Consider the following 27,902-nt stretch of genomic DNA (forward strand, 5'->3'; position numbering starts at 1 on the left):
AGACTCTGTCTCCAAAAAAAAAAAAAAAAAAAAAAAAGCAAACAATTCAAATGTTGCCATCTCAGCCACTCTGACTTCCACAAGCAAAATTCATCTCGCCTCCCCTGTATTCCTACAGCACAGTTTATATGTCAGTCTCACTTCATCCCACAACATATTGCAATTATTGTCATTCCCACACCTTCCCAAATGAAACTGAGAGCTCCTCGAAGAAAGAGATCACATTCTTATGGCTCTCTTATGGCATCATTCTTGTTTTTAAAAAAAAATAAATAATAGAGATGTGGCCTTACTTATATTGCCCAGGTCGGTGTCAAACTCCTGGCCTCAAGCAGTCTTCCTGCCTTGCCTTGGCCTCCCAGTGTTGGGATTACAGGTGTAAGCCACCATGCCCAGTCTCTTATGGTACCATGCTCACTGGGCACTTAAAGAATATTTGTGAAAAGAAAATGAAACACATCACTCTTTCTGTTGTGCTTTTACCCTAAAGTGTCACGATCAGACAACTGAAATTAGAAAAAGTAAATGAAATTTTATTACCCATTTCTATCCTACTTCTGCCCCAAACAACAATAGTCAGCCACACTCTGGTTACATACAGTTACACTAAGAATAAGCATGTGAAATTGAGTCCCATGGTGTAATTCTTTTGGGAACTGAAGCCACTAAGATAAAAATATGAGCTCAACCATAAGCAGATGGCTAACCTCAAAGAACCTTTCTTCAGCAGGGGCTGCTAACATAGAAGGGTTCCACAGAACACATCCCAACATTAACTGAAACTGAGACCAAGGTTCAGATACCAAAGACATACTTGTAGAAGGATGCTGGGTTATAATCATCCATGTCTCATTCTAATCCTTATCAGGATAAATAGAAAACAGTAGGCTTACATGGAGCTAAGAAAGATCTTCCTCTTTAATTCACATAGACAATGTGAAACCATGACTCTCTCTTTCACTGTAATTCATTTTTAGACCTATTATTTTACAGCTTTTTAAATTTATATTTATTTATTTATTTGAGATAGGGTCTCACTCTGTCCCCTAGGCTGGAGTGCAGTGGTACAATCACAGCTCATTGCAGCCTTGATCTCATGGGCTCAGGTAATCCTCCTACCTCAGACACCCAGGTAGCTGGGACTATAGGCAAACACCATCATACCTGGCTAATTTTTTGTATTTTTTGTGGAGACAGGGTTTCACCATGTTTCCCAGGCTGGTCTTGAACTCCTGGGCTCAAGCGATCGGCCTGCCTCAGCCTCCCAAAGTGTTGGGATTATAGGCATGAGCCACCGCACCCAGCCCATAGCCCTAATTTCTAATTTTATTTTTGCCAAACAAATTTATGCATTTGAAACCATAATAATGTAACAATATTCTCAGTATAAATCATTTGGAACCCTATTTCCCTTCCCTCTGTTTTCCTTAGCAATGTGTCTTTTAACTCCAATGACATACATGCATGCAGAATCTGAATCAACAATATACAGTTCAAAGAAAAAAGTGAGGGAAAAACTGAAGAGAAAACTTTAAGTACAACACTCTTTTAGGCAACAAATACTTGCTGTGTGTTAGTGCTGTGTGTCAGACACTACCTAAGCACAGAGGATACAGCAATAAATAAAACCATCCCTATCCTCAAGGAGCTTACACTCCGGGGGAGAACAGATATTCAAGTAACATAAATGAGTGAGTGAGCCCAGGCCATAGTTACAAATACTGCAGCAAATTCAGTAGAAGGCTGTGCTAACAAGACTTCCAGTCACCACTACCCTGACACTGTTTACAGTCCAGCTTTATAACCTCATTTGAATTTTGTGACATTACCCTCAGAATAAGAAATCTTTCAGAAAAGTAACACAGCATGGGTACATTTTCTAAAACCATGCTGGACAATTTTTTAGCACTCAAAAGGCCAAATACAATGAATCCCACTTAAGTTCATCTTCCATCCTCGGAGGCAACAGAAAGAAATCAACAGATATACCAAAACTTACCATGTAATAAAATCTTTTCGCAAGAGTATGTATAAATATTATTTTGGCTACAGTTGCAGTTCCATACAGACAAACGGAGACATAGAAGTGGTTATACCATGAGAGAGACTGTCCAATAAGAGAGATGAACACTGCTATGATGAGAACAGTAACAAGGCTAGTGAACCAGCTAATCAGAGTGATGCCAAGTCCACACAAGAAGTCCTTCTTGTAGTTACCAGCTAATGAAGAGAAAACAAAAAGGTGAAATCACCATCTTCATCAAATCAATTATATAACCAGTCAGTAGACCTAAATGGGCAAACATTAAAACAAAAAACTCCCCACTGTACTTGAAAAGTATGAAAATGTCCTAGTGTTGAGGTTGGCTAAACACAAGAACAAGGGAGGTATCAAATAATAATATTCAGGTAACATTTATTAAGAGTCTCTAGATACTAAACACTCAAAAAGATAAATCTTCTAGGAATAGTTCAGGTACATTCCTTATGAAGGAAGAGGGTAGTCTTAATCTTCTTCACTTTTGGTATGCTTTGTGTATCAAAATATTAGAAAGAATGGAAGGCAAAGTTCCATACAAAATGTTGTTAAAAGAAGGTAACATAAGAAGATAAGGAGTGTGGGGAAAATAAGTGGTGATAAAGAATTACTTAAATTGCTGCTAAATATTTTATCTCGTAATAGCACACAGCAACTTAGACTCTGAAACATTTCAAGCAGAAATATTTCAAATAAAAGAAACAATTTAACCACAAGCAGTTCACTCATACTTCAGGACACTGGTCCATACTAGCTATTAGTATGTAGTGCAGACTTTTTAACGGGACTTTTCATTAGAAGCCAATCTGTACAAACCATTTTTCAATAGCTTCTATGTGGTACTTTTATGGAGTGCCTAAATACATAAAAATTGACTGCTTCACCAAGACTAAAAGTAAAATAAGCACATTAATTTAATATTTAAAAATTTCTTACAATATAAAGCAAATATTGTCTTGAAGATTTTTAGCTTTCTGGGAAGATATAAACAAACTGAAAAACTTCAATAAAATTCTACAGCAATGCCAGTATTTGTGGTTTTAGAGGAAAATACTTACTCTTATGTTTGGGCTGCAACAATTTTTTGCCCAGGTACAAAATAACACCCATTACCACCATGTAGTTTATGATTGAGCCAATACGAGAGGGGTAGGCAATGACAAACAGGCCCAGCACATCAAAGAAGACCATGTTTCCATGTCGATACTTAGAAGCAGCAGCCAGCATATCAGATGTAGCTAGATGCTTAAGAACTGCTAAAATGTTGTCACCTATTAGTAAAAAAAAAAAAGAAAAAAGATTAAAAGGCTGAATAAACTATTTGTGATTTACACGTACAACTATTTGAAGCAGAAATAAACCATGTACTGTTTGAATGAAGAAATGGTTAGGAAGAATGTGAACAGAAATCGCTTTCTACCATCCTACTGCTCTCCCTCACTTTTCTTACTAAATTTCTCAAATAAGGTCCATCCCCCACCCTTCTCCATTTCCTCTTCACTCAGATGCTCAGCCAATTGGCCTGTATCTTTTCCCTTCTATTAGAACTATTCTCTATGACCAATTGTACCTTGTTGACAAATCCAATGGCTGTTTCTTGGTACCCATTCATTTAATAATATATACTAACTGTACTAGACACTCTTTAAATATCAGAAATTTAGTGGTGAACCAAGAGACAAACGCCTTTCATGAAGCTCACAAATATGAACAAGCTGTTACACATGTGTTAAAAATCAAGGAGGAGAGCTAGTAGAGTTCCATATGAAAACATCATGGGAGACTAACAGAGCTACATTCTTACTGCTCAGCAATCCTCCCAACCCTGGGCCAACTCCTTTTTCACTTCCTCACAATGAATATTCCTGACCTTAATTGCTACACTATCTCATCTCTCCAACTCCAAAGCCCTAGCTCATTCACATTGCATACTGCCTCTCTAACACACAGGCCACAAGTTTATATATCAACCCTAAGATTCCATCTTAGTGTATATCAGAAGTCTAAATTAGAATACCAACCTGCTCTCTGAATGGAATCTGTTAGAATTCTGTCCGCTGTATCATACTTGGTATGATAAATGTATCCATTCTCAATAAAAGCTAAGTCTATTCCTAAGACACAGAAAAAAAAAGTCATTTTGCTTTAAAGACCAACCTTGCTTTTGGCCTATTTGTTTAATAAATTCCTAAAAGACAAAATGTCAAAGCAGTGGCACGACCACTTTGTCACATTTACAAATGAATGATATAAATTCTCTTCCAAATTCTTACACAGTCTATAGCTTTGGTACATAATTCGATATATAATGATTGAAGAAGTATATTACTCCATAGGTAGGCATTACAAGTCACACAGTAAGGATAGGAATATTGAGTTTGAGAGGTCATCAAAATTTTGCCACCTACATTCTTGCCAGGCCAGAGCCAAATTTTAACTTCAAATTAGTTGTATATACAAGTCGCCAAGGAAGTTGGCAAAGCAAGACAACAATGAAAGACCCCTGAAGGATCTATTACCATCTTTTGGGAATGAAGCGTTAAACAGTTCACCCTTGTTCTGTCACACTATAGGGAAAGATGACATATTCTAGAGGAGGCAAGCATTTAAATTAGTATGGAGTTTAAAAAAAGGAAACAAACTCTGTGAATTTGCTCTCAGAAAATGCTGTTTACTCACAAACTTTCAAGATGTAAAACTCACTTCTGATAAATGAATGTTGCACAGTAGGCCATAACCATTGACAATATACCTGGAATGTTCCCAAAATCCCTGTAGATACGAAAGTCAGTATCTGAAGGAATGATTCCACTCTGAAAAACCTCCTGAGCCACCACAGAAGCAAAAGGGTGTTTAGCTGCTGAAACATAAGCTTGAACCAACCAAGGATTTTCAGGACCTAAAATGAAAGGTGACAACACAATAGAAGTATTCAGGCTTTTTTTTTTTTTTTTTTTTTTAACATACTGATGTTTTTCAACACATAGAAAACAGTTAAAGTGGTGGTTTTGGGAGATGGGTCCAATATGTACCTTTTCATCCCTTTTTCTGTAGTTTCCAATGTTTCTCTGATATATGTGTCTGACTTTTAGAATAAAAACCTCTTGTGAAAATAAAATTAAAGCATAAAATAATAGCAATACAAAAGTCTGTCTGAAAATGAAAGATCATTCATAAGTCTATCATCCTAAAATGCCTATTATCCATTTTACATCTTTAATTTTCTTACTAATGTAGGATTGTGTGTATATAGCTGTACTCAATGAAGATATATATACTTTGTACATTTTTTTTTCACTTAAGATTATATTAAATGCATTTTCCTATGTTGCTAGATACAAATTGGGTATACCTTATCTGAAATGCTTGGAATCAGAAGTATTTTGGATTTCTGACTTTTTTGGATTTTGGAATATCTGCATTATACTAGTAAGCATCCCTAATCCTAAAATCCAAAATCAGAAATGCTCCAATGAACATTTTTGAGCATCATGTCAATGCGCAAGTTTTGAATTGTAGAGCATTATGGATTTCAAATTTTCAGATTAGGGATGCTCAATCTGTATTACAATGATCATTTTGATAACTGCTTAACATTTCACTGAATATGCCATAAAGTTCTACTTTTTATAATTTATCATTATTAATAATTTACCATCTGTATCTCACACATCTACAGCTTTTTTTAAATGGGAGTTTTTTCCTGTAGGATAGTGGGATAAATTGTTTTATAATTTATAAAATTATATAATTATATGTTTAATTATTCACTCTTCCCTCACTAAAAAAGGATTATACATTCCTGCTCTTGCCACATATTCTGTAATGCCTGCCTGGGGAATGAGTACACACACTTCTGCACCTATTAACTGCAGGCGTGGCTACATGACTTGCTCCAGCCAACTGATGGTGAGGAGGAATGATATGACCCTCAACTGGGCAGACTTTTCAAAGGCATTAACATTATTCATACTTATCCTTAACTTTGATTTGTGAGATCAATACATCCCTCATAGGGGCTTCTCCTTCAGCCTGGATCCCAGAATGAGTAAGACACACGGAACATAATAACCATGGACTATAACGGCAGTTATTCAGAAACCTAAATGCAACACGAGCGAGAAATTTGCCTTTGCTGTTATAAACCACCAAGACTTTGGGGTTGTAACCACAAAACTTGGCAACATATTTACTGAGGTAAACAGACCAAGTAATTGAATGTCAGGGAATCTAAGAATATTGTTTTAGTAACTTCACCGATTACAAAATTGCTTTCCTACATTTTAAAAAATGACCAAGGCTGGGTGCAGTGGCTCACACATGTAATCCCAGCACGTTAGGAGGCCGAGGTAGGCAGAGCACCTGAGGCCAGGCATTTGAGACCAGCCTGGCCACATGGCAAAACCCCGCCTCTACTAAAAACATAAAAATAAGCCAGGCATGGTGGCGCATGCCTGTAATCCCAGCTGCTCAGGAGGACGAGGCAGAAGAATTGCTTAAACCTGGGAGGTGAAGGCTGCAATGAGCCAAGATTATGCCACTGCACTCCAAGCCTGGGTGACAGAGCGAGACTCCATCTCAAAAAATAAAAATTAAAAATTAAAAATGACCCAAAAAAGCAGAGGGACACTACAGAAATAGACACACAGGTAATCCAGATACTGGAGTTATCAGACACAGATTTTAAAATAATTATGATTAATACGTTTTAAAAAACACACATATCAATAATTTCACCAGACAAGTATAATCTATTTAAGAGAGTCCTACAAATGGAAATCCTAGAACTAAAAAACATAGCTGATGTTGAGAATTTTAATAAACGGGCTTAACACGAAGTTTAATACAGCAGAAGAAAGGATTAAAATTAAAGCATAAAAAGAAGAAAAGGTTGGAAAATACACAAATGTGAGTAACTGGAGTCCCAAAAGAACAGAAGATAGAATAGAGAAGGTAAATGTTTAAAGACTTAATGGCCAAGAATCTCCCAAAACTGACAGAATTCAAGCCATGAATTTAAAACGGTCTACAAACTCCAAACAAGATAAATATAAAGAAAAACTATATCTAGCACCATTTGCCTTTGAATACTATTCCTCACGAAAAGAAACCAAGTCTCCTTAGAGAAATGGCTGATTCCAGGTCTGGGACTAGTGAAGTACAAGGTAAGTTGAAACACCTGTGCCAGAAAGTAAGAAAGTACTCTAAGAGACATGTCAAAGGGGCTCAGGCACTGGTTCAAAATAGAGACCACTGGCCTAAACTGGGACAATTCATGCAACAAAATAAATAATAGTAACAGAAAATATATTATACAGAGTAAAGTTAAAATACATAAAGTACTGAAATAACAAACCAAAAAAAAGGAAAATGGAAAGCCTTCCTTCTTGCAGAATTCCAACTATGACCTACAGGAAGAATGATGAAGCCAGAAACTCAGTGTTAGCATTGGGTAAACACTGTAATAAAAATGCTTGGGGACAAGAGTCATCAAAGATTGCTAAAACTAGGATCAAAGTTTTATGACAAACAGGATATTTGCCTAAAGTATCTACCACTAAGGGGAAATCAGTAACTTATACAAAGAAAGAAACAGTAGAAAAATCTGGCAAATAAATACCTTAATCAAATGACGAAAATGTAGTATCATTAATAATGAGACAGATACTACATGCATCCTGATGTGATGCACTGAGAAGGACACAAATACAAAAGGAAAAAGAAATGTGATGATGGGAAAATACATAGATTATGAGACCTTATCATATTAAAATACTATTATTAAAATATTATTACTATTTGATATTAATAAATTTATACTAAAAAATATGACGAAAACCATACTGAAAAACAGGTAAAGCCCAACTATCATTAATTATCTTAAAAATTAGGATAATAGTTCCTCTTAGATAGGAGGAAGCTGTATTTGAGAAGAGAGGTAAAAAAAAATGCCTAGGCTGGCAAGGCAATCCACCCTCTTCCATGAGGCAGGGTTAAAAAGATTTTCACCTTACAATAATTAAGTTTTCAACTTTTTTTGAAATGTGTTAAACAATGATTATGGTTTTTTTTTTTTCCTTTTTTTTTTTTTTTTTTTGAGACGGAGTCTCGCTCTGTTGCCCAGACTGGAGTGCAGTGGTGCCATCTCGGCTCACTGCAAGCTCTGCCTCCCGGGTTCACGCCATTCTCCTGCCTCAGCCTCCCCAATAGCTGGAACTACAGGCGCCCACCGCCATGCCCGGCTAATTTTTTCTATGTTTTAGTAGAGACGGGGTTTCACTATGTTAGCCAGGATGGTCTCGATCGATTATGATTTATTTAATAACACATGATAATTAAATGCTATATTTGATCCTGGCCAGGCACCCAGATTTTTTTTTAAATGGCTAAGACATTAATGGAACAACTGGAAAAATCTGAATATGCATTATTATAGTTTTATATTAATATTTCTTGAGTGTGATCTATGTTCTGTTACAGAAGAGCATGTCCCTGTTTCTTTATCTGAGATGATCATCCTGAGATTATCAATTGACATAATTTTTCTCCTTTATTCTGATAATGTAGTGAATTACACAGATCGATTTTCAAATATTACACCATCTTGTTGATCAACTTGGTTGGAAAGCATTATCTTTTGTATATTATATATATTTCTGGATTCAGTTTGCTAATACTTAATTTAGGAGTTTTGCATCTAAATTTGGTATTACCTACCCAAAATATCTACCAAAGCTGAACATATGCACACCTTATGACTCAGCAATTCCACTCAGAAATGTGCACACACAAACATGTGTACCAAAAGACATTTACAAGAATGTTCACAGCAGCACCATTCATAACAAAACCCTGGAAACAACATAACAGCACCAACAGAATGAATCAATTGTTGTAGAATTGACTAGCGTTCAGCAAGAAAAAAGAATGAACTACAGATGAGGAACTGAAGCTTGGAGTGGTCACATGACCTCTCCAAGGTTCCACGTGTAGAATGTGCTAGAGCTACAGTTTTGAGTTTTGACCTTAGATCATCTAACTACAGAGCCTATGCTCTTTTTTTCTTTCTTTTTTTTTTTTGTGACGGAGTCTTGCTCTGTCGCCCAGGCTAGAGCACAGTAGCTTCATCTCAGCTCACTGCAAGCTCCACCTCCTAGGTTCACACAATTCTCCTGCCTCAGCCTCCCAAGTAGCTGGGACTACAGGCATCCACCACCATGCCCGGGTAATTTTTTGTATTTTTAGTAGAGATGGGGTTCCACCATGTTAGCCAGGATGGTCTTGATCTCCTGATCTCGTGATCCACCCGCCTTGGCCTCCCAAAGTGCTGGGATTACAGGCATAAGCCACCGTGCCCGGACTTTTATTATTATTATTTTTTTTTTGAGATAGTCTCTTGCTCCGTCATCCAGGCTAGAGTGCAATGGCTGATCTCGGCTCACTGTAACCTCTGCCTCCTGGATTCAAGTGATTCTCCTGCCTCAGCCTCCCAAGTAGCTGGGATTCCAAGTGCCTGCTACCATGCGGCTAATTTTTGTACTTTTAGTAGAGACAGGGTTTCACTATCCTGGCCAGGCTGGTCTCGAACTCCTGACCTCAGGTGTTCCGCCCACCTTGGCCTCCCAAGGTGCTGGGATTTCAGGCATGAGCCACCACGCCCAGCCAGAGCCTATGCTATCAACCAGTACCCTACCCTACCTCCAGGCAAAACCTTTTAGTTATCTTATAAAGTAAGGTGGCAGGCAGATACAGAAACATTTTCAATTTACATTCTTTCTCCTGCCGTCATCTAAATCCAACGATAATTCCATTTTCTTGTGTGTTCACATCTTAAGAATGAGCCCCATCTTTCTTAATGCAATGACTATGGGCATGTGTAATGTTCAGAGGAGGTAGGCCTCCGTGCCAAGAATAGTAAGTCAAAGTTCTCTAGAAGTCCAGGGAAAATGGACCCAGCTTAGCAGACCCACAGCATCCTTCCACTGCTTTATTTCCTTCCATCTCTAGTTGGTGGCATCAATGAACAAAAGAAAAAAAAAAAGGAACTAATAAAAGAGACTGAGAAAGAGTGGTAAATATTATTATGGAAGCCAAGTAGCATGAGGCCTGAAAACTGACTGAATTCGCCAATGTAATCTTTACAAGAACAGCTGTGGTGAAGTGGGGAGGCTAAAGCTGACTAGAACTGGTTCAAGAATATATCACATGGTGGATCTATCAATTTCGGCAGATCTCGGTCTATCAAGGTGGATCACTTGAGCCCAGGAGTTGGAGAACTGTGAGCCATGATTGTATCACTGCATTCCAGCCTGGGTGACAAAGCAAGATCCTATCTTAAAAAAAAAAAAAAAAAAAAGCAGTTATTCAAGACTATGACTACGGATCATTCTTTTGAGGAATTCTGCAGTAGAGGGTCAGAGAAATAAGACAAGCTAGCAGGTGGTGATAAAAGTGGTTTTCTTTAAAATGGAAGAAAAGGTATAGTTGCATGCAAATACAAATGATCCTATAGAGAGAAAAATTAATGATAGAAGACAGAAAAAAATCATCATCACCAGTCTCCTACTCATACACTAACGGTATTTCCAATTTTCTACTCTTAAAGAAAAGCCAAGGCTGGACATAATGCCTCATGCCTGTAATCCCAGCACTTTGGGAGGCCAAGGGAGGAAGACTGCTTAAGTCCAGAAGTCTGAGACCAGCCTGGGCAACACAGTGAGACCCTGTCTCTACAAAAACTAAAAAACTGGCTGGGCATGGTGGCACATGCCTGTCATCCTAGCTACTGAGATGGAGGCTGAGGCAGATGGATCACTTGAGCCCAGGAGCTGAAAACCAGCGAGCCATGATTGCTCCACTACATTCCAGCCTGGGCAACAAAGCAAGATCCTATCTCAAAAAAAAAAAAAAGAAAAGAAAACCCAAGATGACTTAGATCTACGTGTATACGTCAACTATTTCTGCAGGTTAAATTCCCAGAAACGGGTCTGCTGAAGAGCCTGCACATTTAAAAAATACATGTTGCCAAAATGCACCAATCTACATTCCCACTAGCTGTGTATGAAAATGACTCTTCATACTCATCAGCACTGGGCATTATTTTACTTACTTTTTGCTGATCTAATATTTTAAAAATCCTTACTGTTATATGTATTTGCATTTATTCTCAAATAAAACAACTGTTTCATTTGGCAGTTTCTTAAAAAGCTATGCATAAATTTACTATACATCCCAGGAATTCCAGTCCTAGGTAACTAAAAGAAATGAAAATATATGTTTACACAAAGACTTACACATGAATGTTTACTCCAGCATTATCGTAAAAGTCTAAAAGTGGAAACAATCCAAATACCCATCGATGGATGAATGGATAAACAAAAAGTAATACATCCATACAATGGGTTAGTCAGCCACTAAAAAAATGAAGTACTAATACATGTGACAATATGGATGAAGCTTGTGAAAGCTGTCAAAATCAAAACAGAGTCACTTGTGTTAAAAACTCCGACAACGGAGCCAGGGAAGGCCATGAAGCGAGGGTTCTCATGCACAAATGCCTGATAACAAGAATTATCACAAAAGACTCTTCAAAAACCACAACCTTGCACAAAGGTCACTGCAACCTCATATCAAAAAAAAAACTTCAGCAAGGACATCAGCCCAGCAACTGCCTGTCCAATTTCAGACTTGTGCCACCCTTGTTATTGATCCTTGTAGCCAAGGATAATTATCTCAAAAAAATTATGTAATCCTCTTTATTTTTCCTATAAAAATGTTTGTGTTCCTTTACTGCCCTAGTTTACTATGGCATATAGTTTCTCATAGTTTACTATGGCACATGTATTCCTACTGCAATACCCATTACTACATAAATACCATCTTCTTTGAGAGTCTCCCTCTGTCTGTTACTTAGATTAACAATCTGAAATACATTACACTAAGTAAAAAAACCCAGACACAAACCACCATGCATTGTATGATTACATTTATATGAAATGTCTACAACAGGCAATTCTATAGAGACACAAAGTAGATAGGTAGTTGCCTAGGAATGAGGGAAAATGGGAGTGACTGCTAATGAGTGTCCTATTTGGGATGATAAAAACATTCTAAAATTGTGATGATGATGGCACAACTGAGAACTATATATCTCAATAAAGCTGTAACTTAAAAAAAAAAAATTCACTCTAAAGAAGGCTACAGGCTGGGCGTGGTGGCTCACACCTGTAATCCCAGCACTTTGGGAAACCGAGTGGGCAGATCACCTGAGCTCAGGAGTTCTAGACCAGCCTGGCCAACATAGTGAAACCCCGTCTCTACTAAAAATACAAAAATTAGCCAGGCATGGTGTCACACACCTGTAATTCCAGCTACATGGCAGGCTGTGGCAGGAGAATCGCTTGAACCCAGGAGGCCCAGAGTGCAGTGAGCCGAGATCACGTCACTGCACTCCAGTCTGGGCAACAGAGCAAGACTCCGTCTCAAAGAGAAAAGGCGGCTATAAAGTAGCAGATAGAATACCATTCTATTTTTGCAAGAAATATATATACACATATATACATGTATATTAATGTTTGCACTTAGAAAAAATTCCAGAAGAGTACAGACTAAACTGTAACACTAGTTTGCTCTGGATGGTAGAATTATAGGGGCATGAATATTTTCCCAAGAGGAAAAAAGATTCTGTGACCCTTTTGCAATCAAGCCTCTCTCACTTATGAAATGAGGTCACTGGTCTGATAAATCAAGTCATTCTTTCTGGCCCTTCTTAAAAATTAGGTAGTAATGATTATTCTAGTCACTAAAAACTCCCCAAATGAATGTCGCTCTCAGAAGTGACAATGGAGTTCTAGCGCACAAACTGTTTTAACCAAAAAGTTTCCAGGGCAGGACAAATACTATCACAAAGAAAAAGAAGTACGGTTTAAAAAGCTGAGGACAACACAATCTGGCATATACTCTCAATCACAACTCCAAACCCAGGAGGGCCTTTACCCTCTTTTAGTCAAACATGAAAATAACACTAACTAGCTTTTTGAAAGCCCTGCCCACAAGAAAGGTAGTCTTCTGTAGGCAGTGGCATTAAAAGTGAGAGAGATGCTGGGAAAGGTATTAGAATGTCAGAAAGCACCCAGAAAGCTTTCAGGTATGCAGTTTAGCCATAGTAATGAGCTCCAAAACGTAGAGGGGGAAAAAAAAATCATGTAAAAATTCAGAGTAAGGAGGGAAATAATCTCTTCCAATCTTTTGTAGGACACCCCCCCCCAAAAAATTAATTTTGAAACATGAGGATTTCAGAACAAGTAAAACATTTAAATTTTATGTTTATACTAACCAGTCATAAATCTGTTTTTTACTTTATTATTAAAGTGATCATATACATTTCAAAAATTTAAATACATAAAATTATAAAAAGTAATGCATTAATGATAATCAATTCTGGTCTTAAATTCATGAAGCAACAGAGAATTTAAACTGCTGTTTTACCTTTAACCTATTCCAACATTATATGAAATGTTGTAGACATTTCATATAAACGTAATCACACAATACATGGTTGTTTGTGTCTGGGTTTTTTTACTTAGTGTAATGTACTTCAGATTGTTAATCTAAATGGAATACAGTTCTACCAGCAACTGCTCACCATCTAGCTAGGATCATTATTAACAGTTTGTTTACACCCTTTCAGATAACGTAATTATTTTTAGAATTTATGCAGCTGCAGAATTTTTGTCTAAAACCATATACATTTAATAAAAAGAGTAAGGACTCTGGGCCGCCCAGGCCTACCAAAAATGAGTACTTAATAAATGTAAATAAGTAATGTTAGTCAGTCTGGACCTGAATAGCCCTTGGTGTGTTTTAACGTCTCCGGACTACACATATGTAAAATATGTTAACATATGTGCATAAAATACTTATGCATTAATATATATGTACATAGAAAAAAATCTAGGAAGGGTACAGATTAAACCACAAGGCTGTTTTTTCTCTGGATAAGGGGAGTGTAGGGCAAGGTGCTGTGCTAATAAATTAAAAGCATGGAGATGAAGGCACTTAACACATAGTGTACTTCAACATGGAAAATATACAGACACACTCCTGCTTACATGGAGCCCTGACATTTTTCACAAGAGGAAAGAAAGACTGAGTGTCCTCTCTGCTTACAGAATTTTCTTTTGCTGCTTTTTGATCTGGTGGTTATAACATGTATGTGTTCCTCCTATCCAGACTGACATCCAAGAAATAGAAAGAGGCTGGGTGTGGTGGCTCATGCCTGTAATCCCAGCACTTTTGGGAGGCTGAAGCAGGAAGACTGCTTGAGCTCAGGAGTTTGAGACCAGCCTGGGCAACATGGCCAAACCCCATCTCTACAAAAAAAGGAAATTAGCCGGGCACGGTGGTATATGCCTGTATCCTAGCTACTCCAGAAGCTGAGCTGGAAGGATGTCTTGAGCCCTCAAGGCGGAGGTTGCAGTGAGCTGAGATTATACCACTGCACTCCAGCCTGGGCGACAGTGAGACCCTGCTTCAAAAAAAAAAAAAAAAAAAAAAAAAAAAATATATATATATATATATATATATCTCGATAATGTATCTACTTACTTCTGTAGATATGAGATCACAGCTTCTTCTCATTAAAGAGTAAGAACAAAGCAGAAAGATTTGAGAACTGAAAAGAGAACCTTGCTGCTTCTAACATTATGACCTTGAGAAACTCAAACGCTTAGCTAAAGTAAAATATACAAACATTTTGAAAGATAAAAGTTTAAAATAAGTTTGATGGAGACTATTAAAATACAGTATTGTTTAGGTATGAAGACATACTTAGCATAGTTTCATAATTTAAATAAAGTCAGGTCTTAAAAGGGTGCTACAAAACAAGTTCCCACATCATCTCACTTCCCCTAGCCCATCTCAGCACACAACACACTCTTCAATACTAAAACATCTAGGAAATGCTACATCTCTGGATAAAATGCATTACTCAAATTTCTAACAGGGCAGGGAAACGGAATGGAACTTCCAATGTCAAATTTTAGTATGCCCTGTCTAAACAAATCCATGAGCTCTGATTTTTGTTAATAAAGACAATTAAAACCCATTTATGCCTGAGGTTGCAATTTTTTAAATTTTTGCATGTATGAAAAATCAGACCTTGGCAATGAGGCTTGAGCAGTAGGATATAAATATCTCCCACATGCTTAGCGTTCCAATAATGAAACACTAGGCACAAATGGGCTATGTTGATAACCTTAGAAAAGTTTAATCATAAAACTAAAGCTATTTCTCTGGGCCAGACATGATGGTTCACGCTTGTAATCCCAGCACTTTGGGAGGCCAAGGCAGGAGGGCCACTTGGGCCCAGGAATTTGAGACCAGCCTGGGAAACATAATGGGAGCCTGTCTCTACAAAAAAATTTTTAAATTAGCCAGGCGTGATGGCAAGCACGTGTAGTCCCAGCAACTCAGGAAGCTGAGACAGGAGAAAACTTGAACCTAGGAGGTCAAGCCTGCATAATGGCACCAGTATACTCGAGCCTGGGTGACAGAGCATGGCTCTGTCCCTAAAAAAATAAAATAAAATAAAAATTATTCTGGCTGATTAAATATTACTAATTTTTTTTAACATTCCATTAAATCAATGATACATTTAAACCTATTAAACTACGGGTAAATTTTCTCATTTTAACTCATGAAATGATTGACACTTAAAATTATTTATATCATAACCACTCATAATGGCTAAAAGTTCACTACCTATATAACAATCCAGTTAGAGATTAAGAACAAAGTCTCCGGACCTGGACTGTCTAGGTTCAAATCACACTCTGCCATTAAACAACTGTGAAACCTTAGGCAAGTTATAATCTCTCTGGACTCAGTTTCATCTCTAAAATGGAAGTAACAGTACTTATCTCACATGTTGTTTGGAGGATTCAAGGACTTAATATATATGAAATGGTTTGAACGCCTGGCATATAATAAGCACTATACAAGTGTCAGATGCTATATTATTTTGTTCAAAATTTTTAACAAAGACAAGCTAACACCACCTCATGCTTTAAAAAGAATGCTCATTCAAGATACCGTTTATTGAAGAGATTACTTATAATCAAAAACTTTCTACTTTCATAAAAACTAGAATTGCATTAAAATATAAAACGCACAGTCTCACATACCTGTTTGGAATACAAGTTCTTTCCCTCCTACACCTGCTGCCTCCAGGTTAATGAATGCGCGAATCAAGCTAGCCCAGGGGTGCTGAGTAATGAAACCATGACTGGCCTTAATGAGAAGGAAAGAAAACAAATATTTGTTAAACAATCTTAAATTATCAGTCTTGATTTTGCTTAAGCATAGAGAGACTATTTTGATGAGGTAAGGAACATGAAAACAAAATAATTGCTCTTCAAAGGCAGTATCCAAAGACATCTTCTGCTTCTTTTCCTATGCATAAGGGCCATGCACATCAGGGTTCAGAAAGTCACCCATCACAGAAAGCAGCCTGTTTACCATTAACGGTGCCAAACAACATCCCTGGTAAGTACAAGGCTGTGCAAAAGAAAAGGCACAGAGGGCCAGACACGGTGGCTCACGCCTATAATCCCAAAACTTTGGGAGGCCAAGGAGGGAAAATCACCCAAGCTCAGGAGTTCGAGACCAGCCTGGGCAATGTAGTGAGACCCCCCTCTTTTTTTGTTTTTTTGTTTGTTCGTTTTTGAGATGGAGCCTGTGGCCCAGGCTGGAGCACAATAGTGCGATCTCAGATCACTGCAACCTCCACCTCTCCCAGGTTCAAACAATTCTCCTGCCTCAACCTCCAGAATAGCGGGGATTACAGGCACCCACCACCATGCCTGGCTAATTTTTGTAATTTTAGTAGAGACGAGGTTTCACCATGTTGGCCAGGCTGGTCCCAAACTCCTGACCTCGTGATCTGTCTGCCTCGGCCCCCCAAAGTGCTGGGATTACAGGCATGAGCCAGCGTGCCTGGCCCCCATCTCTTTTTAAAAAGAAAGAAAAAAAAAGAACAGGAGAAGAGACGATCCATATGGCTGGGCATTTATTTGTGCCTGTCTCAAAATATCTCTGAAACTTCAATGTCAAAGAAAACCTGAGGAGAGTAATTATGCCACCAAGAGCCCTTCTGTCAATTAAATCCTGCCACAATAATCTGCTGAGTGGAGTTTTCCAAATAGTAAACATCTCTACATACGTGGTTGTGAATTTTTTAAAGTACTGCTCATATAGTATTTTTCTGCATATCATTTTATACTACCCACAGGAGTCATAAAAAATGCATTTATGTGTTAGCTATTATTATTAATCTCATCCTTATTCAAGCCTAATATTTAAAACAGTAAAATCTCACTTGCAAGACATTTTCCTCAGCACCATTAAAGAGAAATATGACAGCATGATGCAAGGCTTCTGAAGATGTTGACAAGACGCGAAGGACTTCCAGCATCACTGAGCAGCTAACTGCATCATCACTGGCACCTTCAAATCAGAAAAACAAATTTGCTGCTCAGATTTTAAAATGTTTACAGAATGACCCATTAGGACTAGGAATGGAGCTTTCTCCCCCAGAGAAGCATCACAATAGCTGCATGACGAGAAGCATAGCTCTGTCATCATCAGGACAATTATACCCACCAGCAGTAAGTTCCATGAAGGGATCTTTGTCTGGTTTGCTCACTAACTTACTCTCAACACCTACAACCATGCCTGACCCACCAGAGTCACTCAATTAGTGTCTGCTAAATAAAGCAACCTGAGGGGACCGAAAGTCATACTGGAAACTAGTATTCTCAGCAAACCAAGGAAATCTGTTCTATTCTTTACCCGTATTCCATAATCTCTGTAATAGTCTCACTTCTGGTGCTCACAGCTTCCTGCATCATCTCCCACTGCAACCACTCCTTTCTTGTTTTCCTGACAAAATCATAAAAGCTGCACAGAGAGGTCACTGTGGACGGTGTAACATTCCTTTAAGGTTTCTCCAAGGGGATTATGTGATGGAAAAGTAAAAAGAAGATACCTAATCTAATAAGACACAGGAAAGGAGACTAATGACCTAAGTAGTATCCTAGGTCCCAGAACACACACTCAGTTCAATCTCTGAACCTTTTCTTGATTCATAAACTTTACGTTAATCAAAAGTAACTACAAAGATGACTTAACTGTCTTGCTTTTTTAAAGCACTGTAAGAGACAGTTAAAGGAAGTCATTGGATATTTGATGATACCAAGGAATTACTGTTAGGTTTTTTTTTAGGTGAGGCAATTGGTGGTATCAAAAAGGGCCCTTATCTTCCAGCAATACACAGTGAAATACTTTTAGAGAGGAACTGATATAGCTAAGATCTGCTTCAAAATAATCAAGAAGTTGGGAGGGTAGTGGTAGGAAAGAAACAAGATCAGACTGCTGAAGCTGGGAGATACGTACACTGGAGTTCATTAAACAATTCTGCTTTTGAATATATTTGAAACTTTCCATAACAAAAAACTTAAAAGAGTAATCAATGTAAATAAGCGCTAACGTAACTCAGGCAGTAACATTTCTGGGTTTACACATTTGAAGCAGGGTGCCAAAGAGTTTGGCGTGGATTTGAGAGCAGGAAAGACTTGGAAGTAAATTTGAGCTCTGTCACTTTTCTCCACCATCTCCTGGTTTAAAGAGCAAGCTAATGATACCTACCTCACAGGTTTGTTGTAAGAGTCACACAAGATAATGCCCTGTGCCTAGCACCTGGTAGGCATTCAATGTTCATTTTTCCTACTCTTTGCAAATCTGAGGAAGGCTCTGTAGCTAGCTAAAATTAAAATGCTTGTTTGGGCTCTATTAAATTCCAGACCCCATTCCTACTTAAGAAGAAACTACCTATTAACCATACTTGTCTTGGTGGTAATTACTGGTTTGTATTTCAATCGAAGTGAAACAAAGTAATAATCATTTAATTACTAATAGAAAATGTTGCTATTGGCAAAAAGTGTCACCTTTCAAAAACCTAATGAAATAAACTCTTTTTGTAAATTTGACACTGTGAGTTACTTTAAAAATAGAAAGCAAACAATAAAATGTTTCTTTATTCAAAAAGAGAGAACAGGAAATTAAAAGGTATCTATACAGGGTTGATTAAAAAGTTAAAATTGTCCATTCAGCTTCCCTTATTTTAATGGTTCTGGTGTGTTAGAATAGAACTACAGAAGGGTCAAATATCTTTAAGAAAGGGAAGGAAAGTTAAGAGGACAGTATCTATAAGGGCTAGGTGGTTAACTGACATCCCTTTCCATTTAGAATTAACCTTGAAATTGAAGCCACCCCCAAAATAACTCAACGCCTCTTCTACCAACGACCTGGAACCACACAGCAAACTCAAGAAGATAATTAAGGCTTTTCTGTGGATAACATTACTCCTAACTGGTATCAATTCCTGAGTCCTATATACACAGATGAGAACTTAAAAAGAAAAAAGAAGTGCTTCAATTAGGCCATCCACTAAAAGGATTTAGGTGATAGTCTATTTCAGGGGTGTCCAATCTTTTGGCTTCCATGGGCCACATTAAGGGAAGAATTGTCTTGGGCCACATATGAAATACACTAACACTAACAATCTGATGAGTTAAAAAATAAAATAAAATAAAAATTGCAAAAAAAATCTCATGTTTTGAGAAACTTTATGAATTTGTATTGGGCCACATTCAAAGCTACCGAGGAATGCAGGTTGGAAAAGCCTGGTCTATTTGATGAATGTGTGAAACACTATTTTTAACAATTTATTATTGACAGAAATTTCCTTGAGATTGTTGCTAAGGGTATTCCTATAAAATTTTAGTTAAAAGTAGGTTCTAGGGCCAGGCGCGATGGTTCACGCCTATAATCTCAGCACTTTGGGAGGCCAAGACAGGCGGATCACGAGGTCAGGAGATTGAGACCATTCTGGCTAACGTGGTGAAACCCTGTCTCTACTAACAAAGAATTAGCAAGGCGTGGTAGCAGCTGCCTGTAGTCCCAGCTACTCGGGAGGCTGAGGCAGGAGAATGCTGTGAACCCGGGAGGCAGAGCTTGCAGTGAGCTGAGATCGCGCCACGACGGAGCAAGACTCCACCTCAAAAATAAATAAATAAATAAGTGTAGGTCGTAGGCCAGGCACAGTGGCTCCCACCTGTAATCCCAGCACTTTGGGAGGAATGACGTAGAATGATCACTTAAGGAGTTCAAGACAAGCCTGGGCAACAAAGTGAGAACCTGTCTCTATTATTTAAAAAGTAATAATAAAAAGTGACAAAAATGCTGGCCTTTAATTAGACTCCACATACACAATTTGCAACATTTGGCACTATGTTTGTAAAGAGTAACTGAATATGCACTCCAAAATATGTCATTTTGACATATGGATTATTTTGAGCTGAAGGCAACTGAGAAGTAGGTACTACACAAAAAAGCTCTCTGCCCTCCCCTTGTTTGCCTAAAAGCAGAATATAAATTTACCAACGTGTCCCCATTTCCCCTCTCCACCAGGAAGTACAAACGTTGATCGGTGGCCTGGTGACAGCACAAAAGGAATCTATGTAACACTTTACTAACTAACCTTTATCTACCATTTATTTGCCTTCCTACAATTTGCCACCCCTCGAGACTCAAGGTCCTTTTCCTATCTTTTGTCACTTCTCTAAAAACGTATTGTTTTGCTGAAGATGCTACATAAGCCAGATTTCTAAGCCACCTCTTTGAGATTTACTCATTTTCCTTGAGTATGTCCCATGTACATGAAGTGCATGTGTTAATAAACTTCTGTTTGGTTTTTCTCTTTTTAGCTTGTCTTTTATTACAGGGGTCCACTCAGCTAAGAACTACGAAGGGTAGAGGGGAAACTGTTTTCTTTTGTCCCTACATTTCCTTCTAATTCTTATATATACAGCCTTCGTATATAATGTTCTTAAGCAACTATGGTGTTTATTTGCCCCTTCTCAGAATTTAAGCATCGTAATAGTGGGCAAAGAGTGACATTTATTACTGCTTTGAAATGGACATTAAAAAACCACTGGTGGCAGGGCACGGTGGCTCACACCTATAATCTCAGCACTTTGGGAGACTGAGGCGGGCGGATCACTTGAAGTCAGGAGTCCAAGACCGGCCTGGCCAACACGGTGAAACCCCGTCGCTGCCAAAAATACAAAAAAATCAGCCGAGTGTGGTGGCACGGCAGGAGATTCACTTGAACCCAGGAGGCAGAGGATGTAGTAAGCCAAGATTGTGCCACTGCATGCCAGCCTGGCAACAGAGTAAGACTTGGCCCCCCCACCCAAAAAGAAAAACCACTAAACCACTGGTTACCTCAGCAGCACACGAAGGCACTACTGGCTTCTTTAACAAATGTGTGTATACTGATTTTTGAAAATGCAAGTTACATTACAAATGCAATTGTCAAGCTTTCTAAATATATTCTAATATGAATCATTTTATCAAGCAAATAAATTTTACTTACATTTTGTATAACTCTAGATGTTCAAATTTGGCCTGCTGTAAGTTCAAGCAATCCAGAAGTGTTAATATTACATAAGAGTTAATAGAAACTTTTAAAAAACACTTTCCATGCCAGGTACTATTTCAGTGTTTTACTTAAATTTAATCCTCCAAGCAACACTATTAGGAAAGTACTATTATTTTCTCCATTACACAGATGAGAAACTAAGAAGTTAAGCAGTTTGCAAAAGGGAATATTAATCACACTCTAATATTCTTTTTCCTTTCAAATGTAGCTGAAAGCACTGACTGGCCAGGAAATCCAGCATCTTATCCTAGTTTTGTCTCTGATCAGTGATGACCAGCTAAATTTACTCCTGTGTCAAATGAGGGGGTTGAGCCAGATACCATTTCAGGTCTCATCTACCACTAAAATGTTATGCCATTGTAAATGCTATTTTCTATTCCTATTTACAATCTCTTTAACCACTGAATACAATTTTCTGAAGAATAAATATTTTAATAAATGGAAATTCAATTTAGGGGATTCCCATTCATTTGACAAACATTTGCTGTGTCAGGCACTGTCCGAAATGCAAGTATTCTATTTTGCCAAATTATTTTCACAGAAAGATTTACACATTAATTAGATACTTTAACAGTATGGCACCCTCAGTGGACCAAAATTCTCACTTTATAGGTCAACAGAATCTGCTAGAAGAGATATCCGCCAACCCGCAGCCCAGGACAGCTTTGAATGCAGCCCAATACAAATTTGTAAACTTTCTTAAAACATGAGGTTTGTTTTTGATTTTGTTTGTTTTTTTTTTAAAGCTCATCAGCCATCACTAGTGTATATTATGTGTGGCCTATGACAATTCTTCTTCCAGTGTGGCCCAGAGCAGCCAAAAGATTGGACACCCCTGCTCTAAAACCATGGAGCATCCCTCGAAGGCAGTGACTGTCCTTATCTGGTATCCCCAAAGCCTAGTATAACATCCAGCTGAGTAAAACACTTCTTAAGTGTCAGAACCTAACTCCAGGACACAAGGACACACACACTGTCTGGTAACACCGAGAAAACTGCTTCAGTCTACCAGAAACATTCCAAGTCTTGCCACTGGGCTGCTGGCATTAATGCCAAAAAACAGTATTAATAAAGCACTTAAGAGAAGACAGAATGGTTAGATCCTAAACTAAATGATACTATCCTAATTATCCTGCTTTCCATCACAAAGAAAAAAGGTTTGCCCAAAATGGTCACCACAATTGCCCAAGTAGCTTGGGGTTATGTTAATAAAACTTTCTGGGCTGTGACAACTTCCAAATGACTAAAAAACAGGTACATACCTGGTGAGTTTGCTACTGAGTCAAAATGACAATTAGCCAAGACAGCATGCTGGGCTCCATCTCTGGGTTCCAGCTTTACCACAACATTGGTGATGTTGTCATAATAGCTTGTAAAACCTCCCAAGAAATCAATGCTAAAAGAGCCTGTGGGCCGTTGTACATCTACTGAAATCTTATGAAGCCTGTTGCTTTGCACTTCAATCAGTTTAATCTGTTCCAAAAGGTAGTGCACTGTCAGAATTTCATTTTCTGGACTTCCTGTAGTCCTGGGGCCAATGGAGGTTATGTGTTCAAGATAATCCCTGGAAGTGACCAAAAGAATAACAAAGGTTTGTAGTTAAAATTGACACTTAGCATGGATAACTTTTCCACTACACACCACTTCCTCCCCAAAAAAGCTGTTTTTTGACTTTTATAAAAAGGACTGCCTTTCATTATTTCAGACACCAAGTGAACATCACTTATAAAGTTCCATGATTTTATTTTTGCCTCCCACGAGGTGACCCCTTCAGTTTTCTCCACCATCCCACTCCCAACTTCTCCCCATATCAAACCAATACAAGGACTAGGGATGTATTCAAAACGTGTGACCACTGGTCAAGCACGTGGCTCACGCCTGTAATCCCAGGACTTTAGGAGGCTGAGGCGGGTGTATTGCTTGAGCTCAGGAGTTTGAAACCAGCCTGGGCAACACAGTGAAACCCTATCTCTTCTAAAAATACAAAAAGTAGCCAGATGTAGACTACTATCCGCCTGTAGTCCCAGCTACTCAGGAGGCTAAGATGGGAGGACTGCTTGAGCCTGGGAGATGGAGCCACTGTACTCCAGCCTGGGCGACAGAGCCAGACCCTGTCTCAAAACAACAACAACAACAACAAAAAAAGCCGAAGACTAAGCAGGAGAGACTCTAACTTCACGGCGCACACACCTGAAGGTTATAGATCCTGGGTTAATGACTTTAAGTAGCAGAAACCAATGAGCAAATATAATCAAGAGGTTAAATAAGGGGGAAAAAAAAAACAAACTTTTGATGGACCCAGCCCTCCGAGCTCCTCCTAGTTATTAGACTCAAGGTCTAATAACTTCAGTTCAGACCAAAACCAACTGTACCCTAACGAAAACAAAACTTTTGTCTTTTCACTGCATTCCAAATGGGGAAAGCTGGGGGTGGGGATGGGCAGCGTTTCAGAAAGTCCTTAATAAGCTTGCAACACTTTGCATTCTAGGAAAAACTTTTTAGAATACAGTAGCTGTTGAAAACTTTACACCAGCTTAACATTTCATGAGCTGTGACACACCTGGGTTACAACATCTTTGACTTAATCACCTTTCGTGGCATTCTTAAAAGTCTTAAAAAAAAAAAAAAAAAAAAAAAGTCAAACCTTACACGGTCACTAATCCAAGGGGCCTAAAGACAAACTGCAGGAATCTGAGAATTTCTCAGACTGCATACCAAATTTTCACTGGGTGGTGTTCCAGAAAGAGTCTCTATAGCTTTCGGATTTGGGGGCTGTAACCCTCAGAAAGTTAGAACAGTGCACTAGCGCCTTCCAACACTCCCCGCCCCCAAAGCGAATTTATAAAACAGTCTAGGTACACAAATTTCCATTGGGAAAGCAGAAGGGCTAAGCCAGGTAAAAAGTGGAAGCTGTTCCAGAATATGGGGAGACGACTCACAACCAACCATCTGCACGAAGGGCAGACAGTGGAAAGCAGGTTCCATCTACCTGGCAACCCCAATCTGCACCGCGAGCTAAACGGGGGACAGGCAAGCCCCAAGTCCCGCCAACTCAGACCCCAGAAGAAGGAGAAGCAGGGGCCCCCCACCCCACGTGCAGCCTGGGAGGGGTCAGCGAGTCCCCGAGGTCCGGCAGTGGCGGGTGCACACAGGTGCGGTGCCCCGGGGCCTGGGCAGGAGCCACAAACTGACGCGCGGGCCGTGCCAGGCGGGAGCGGCCGGTACCTGGCTTGGAGGGCGTCGAACTCCCCGTGGTGTCCAGCGGTCCCGCGTAGCACGAGCTGCTGCAGCGAGAGCTGCACCAACGTCCGCAGCGCGAGCAGGTAGAGCGCGAGCCCCAGCGCGGCGCGCGCCTCAGACAGCCCGGTCCCTGCGCCCCGGCTCGCGCCGCCGCTACCCCCCAGGCTCCTCTTCCGCGTCCTCCCGCCGCCGCCGCCGCCGCACCCATCCACCAGGGGCTCCTGCGCTCGGGCCTCCCTCTCCGGCGGTGGCGCGGCCGCCGGTCCGTCCCGACGCTCTCCTCCGACGCGGTGCCGCCTCACAGCCGCCGACTCAGAACCCCACTCCATGGCCAGGAGCCTCAGCTGCCAGCCCAACAGCCCCAGCCCGCTACAGCCCCGGCCGCCGCCGCCGCCGCCGCCGTCGCTGCCGCAGCGCCTCCTAGTGAGCGGACGGAAACTGCAGAGGGCCAAACTTCTTCTGATTGGCCCGTCCCGCCGCGCCAAGACCCAGCTTCTTTGGCCGTTCTCGGGTGGGCACAGCTGCCGGGCCGACCCAGCAGCGGGTGGTGGATATGCCGTCTCGCGCAGGGCTTTCCCAGCCCTCTGTAGGACGGAGATTGCCAACTGGAAAGACACCTAAAAACCCAAAACGAGAAAAATGAGAGATCGCTTTTGAAAGAACACACAAGGCTCTTACGGTGCACCAGGCAGATGAAAAAAGCAATGGCCTGGCTTTCGTAAGGAAGGAATTATTAGAACATCAGGCTCCAGCAAAGTGGGTTCCTGGCTCTTAAAATTAGAAATAAGACTACGCAGAGGAGGCCCGGCCTATTGCTTTCACATGCGTAATCTAATCAGCTCTTCATAACTCAGCAACTTAATCTGTGCTATTACTGTCTCCATTTAACAGATAAAGAAAAATAATGGCTATTATTTATTGAATACCTGCTATGAGCTAAGCGCTAGGCCAAGTCCTTTAACACATTATCTCATTTAATTATCTTTAACAACACTTAAAAGGAAATATTTTTGTTCCCATCTAATACCTGAGAAACGTAGAGATAACAGATGAAGAATGTAAATCTAATTTCATGGGCTCCCAGAACAGCATTCTATTCCACTACTATATTAGCACTCTGCAAGTGAAGGTTCTGAAAAGCTATTCTTCCCTTGACCACTCCCTGAGGCAGTTAAGCAGCAGAGCCTTGGTTTCAGTACAGATCCTAGTGATTATCTAGTCTTCTTCCCGCTTGCTGGTACCATGAGCCTCTCTGTTCCAAGGTTTTTTGTCCCCAGCTTGGAGTTGCTACATTAGCACGAGCATTAACCTAGAGACCAACTGGGAGAGCACACTGCCGGATTTTGACTTAGCACATATGTCAGATTTCATACAATGCCCTATGGGCCTGCTCCTGCCCACCTCTCAGGCTCCTCTGACACCAGAATTCTTCTTATTTCCAGCTCTCCAGCCACACTGGCCTCTTTCAAAGACTTTCTACGCACATCTTTCCTTCTACAATGAGATCTTCTCACATGCCGTTTGAATTACCTGGAGTGTTCTTCCCTCTCCTCATTGTCTTTTTAACTCCTAATTATCCTTTAAATCTCAGATTAAGTAGTACTTCCTCAAGCGAGAATCTCATTTAATTTAGCTTGCTTCCCCTATTTGTAGGCTGTCACAGCACCATGTATGCATGTGATTATTTCATATCTCCCTCATTAGACTGTAAGCTCCACAAAGGCAGGAATCAGATCTGGTTTTACTCACCATTTTATTCCTTGCTCTTAACACAAAGTATGACACATAGTATGTAGTCAATAGATATTTCTTGAGTGAATGGAAAAATGAAAATATAACACTTTTGTGGCAGCAGCATAATTTTAGCTCTATAAGATCCCTTTCAGTCTGTAAGCACTATGAGACTAAAGACAGTGTCTATCTTATTTAATCATCACTGTATCCATAGTGCTTAGCTCTGGATAAGAGCCTAGCCCATGGTCATAAGTATATATATATATATATTTTTTTTTTTATTTTTTTTTTAAAGAACACACACACATATATATATACACACATACACACACACACACATATCTGACAATATCCCATGGTACCATAATAGGGAAATGCCTGGCTGTTGGGGACGGGTAGATCTGAGTTCCTGGATCTGGTACCTTTAGTATACATGGCATTATTCAAGTTACAATCTCACAGAGTCCACCTGTATTTTTCTGTGGTAATGCAGATGATATCTGCCTTAAGGGGCTTCAGTGAGGATTAGATAGATAGATAGAAAGATAGATAGATAGATAGATAGATAGATAGATAGATAGATAGATAGATAGATGTGTGTGTGTGTCTGAAAGATCCTCACATAAGATTCTCATTAAAAACTATTTTTCAGAGTTTTCCTTCTCATGCAATTCTTTGTAGATTAGATTAAAAGCTGCTTTCCTATCATGATAATCATAGAGCTCTAGGTGGTGGAAGTTAAGTTACAGTTGAGTTCCTGAAAGGCAGTTTTTCTTTAGACTTGTATAGTCTACGGTATTCACATTTGAATATTTTTAGCTACCAGTTGTTGGATATCCACTTGTGTCAGATACTGATGAAGGTGGAGAAACAGAGAAAAGAACAAATCGATGTTTCTACCTTCAGAGAACTTATATTCTAACAGAGACAATAAACGCGCGCGCACGCGCGCGCGTGTTTGTGTGTGTGTGTGTGTGTGTGTGTGTGTAAAATGTCAGAGAGTTAAGTGCCATAAAGAAAAATAAAGCAGGGAAATTGAGAGTGACAGAAGCTGCTGTTTTATTAGGGTGATCAGAGATGGTCTCACAGTCTCTCTGAGAAGATGACATTTGAGGTGACCTGAATGAAGTGAGGAACAGGGCCACATATGCCTGCGGAGAGAATGTTCCAGCAGAGGAAAGTGGGCTGGGATGTTCAGAGGCAACACTGAATAAGGCATGCACTAAAGCAGACTGAGCCAGGAGCCCTGGTAGATGTGAGGTGACAGAAGTGGGTAGGAGCCAGTGCAAGGAGGGCCTCCTGGCCCCAGTGAGGACTTTGGGGTGGTTT

At 39.6% G+C, this 27,902-nt stretch overlaps 1 protein-coding gene across 2 annotated transcripts in view; it reads right to left on the minus strand.

The window, feature by feature from the left end:
- LOC105489152 (endoplasmic reticulum metallopeptidase 1) overlaps window positions 1-27,902 on the minus strand; it is a 90,849-nt gene that overhangs the window by 31,211 nt on the left and 31,736 nt on the right. For both annotated transcript variants that reach the window (XM_071078766.1, XM_024795151.2), the window contains exons 4-11: window positions 24,825-25,456; window positions 22,862-23,163; window positions 17,415-17,542; window positions 16,222-16,327; window positions 4,791-4,937; window positions 4,060-4,152; window positions 3,097-3,309; window positions 2,000-2,220 (exon numbers count right to left, since the gene is read on the minus strand). In XM_071078766.1, the coding sequence (XP_070934867.1) occupies window positions 2,000-2,220; window positions 3,097-3,309; window positions 4,060-4,152; window positions 4,791-4,937; window positions 16,222-16,327; window positions 17,415-17,542; window positions 22,862-23,163; window positions 24,825-25,456 (1,842 nt within the window). The remainder of the gene's footprint in view (window positions 1-1,999; window positions 2,221-3,096; window positions 3,310-4,059; window positions 4,153-4,790; window positions 4,938-16,221; window positions 16,328-17,414; window positions 17,543-22,861; window positions 23,164-24,824; window positions 25,457-27,902) is intronic.

The sequence above is a fragment of the Macaca nemestrina genome, chromosome 14 (assembly GCF_043159975.1).
Source record: "Macaca nemestrina isolate mMacNem1 chromosome 14, mMacNem.hap1, whole genome shotgun sequence".
NCBI lineage: Eukaryota > Metazoa > Chordata > Mammalia > Primates > Cercopithecidae > Macaca > Macaca nemestrina.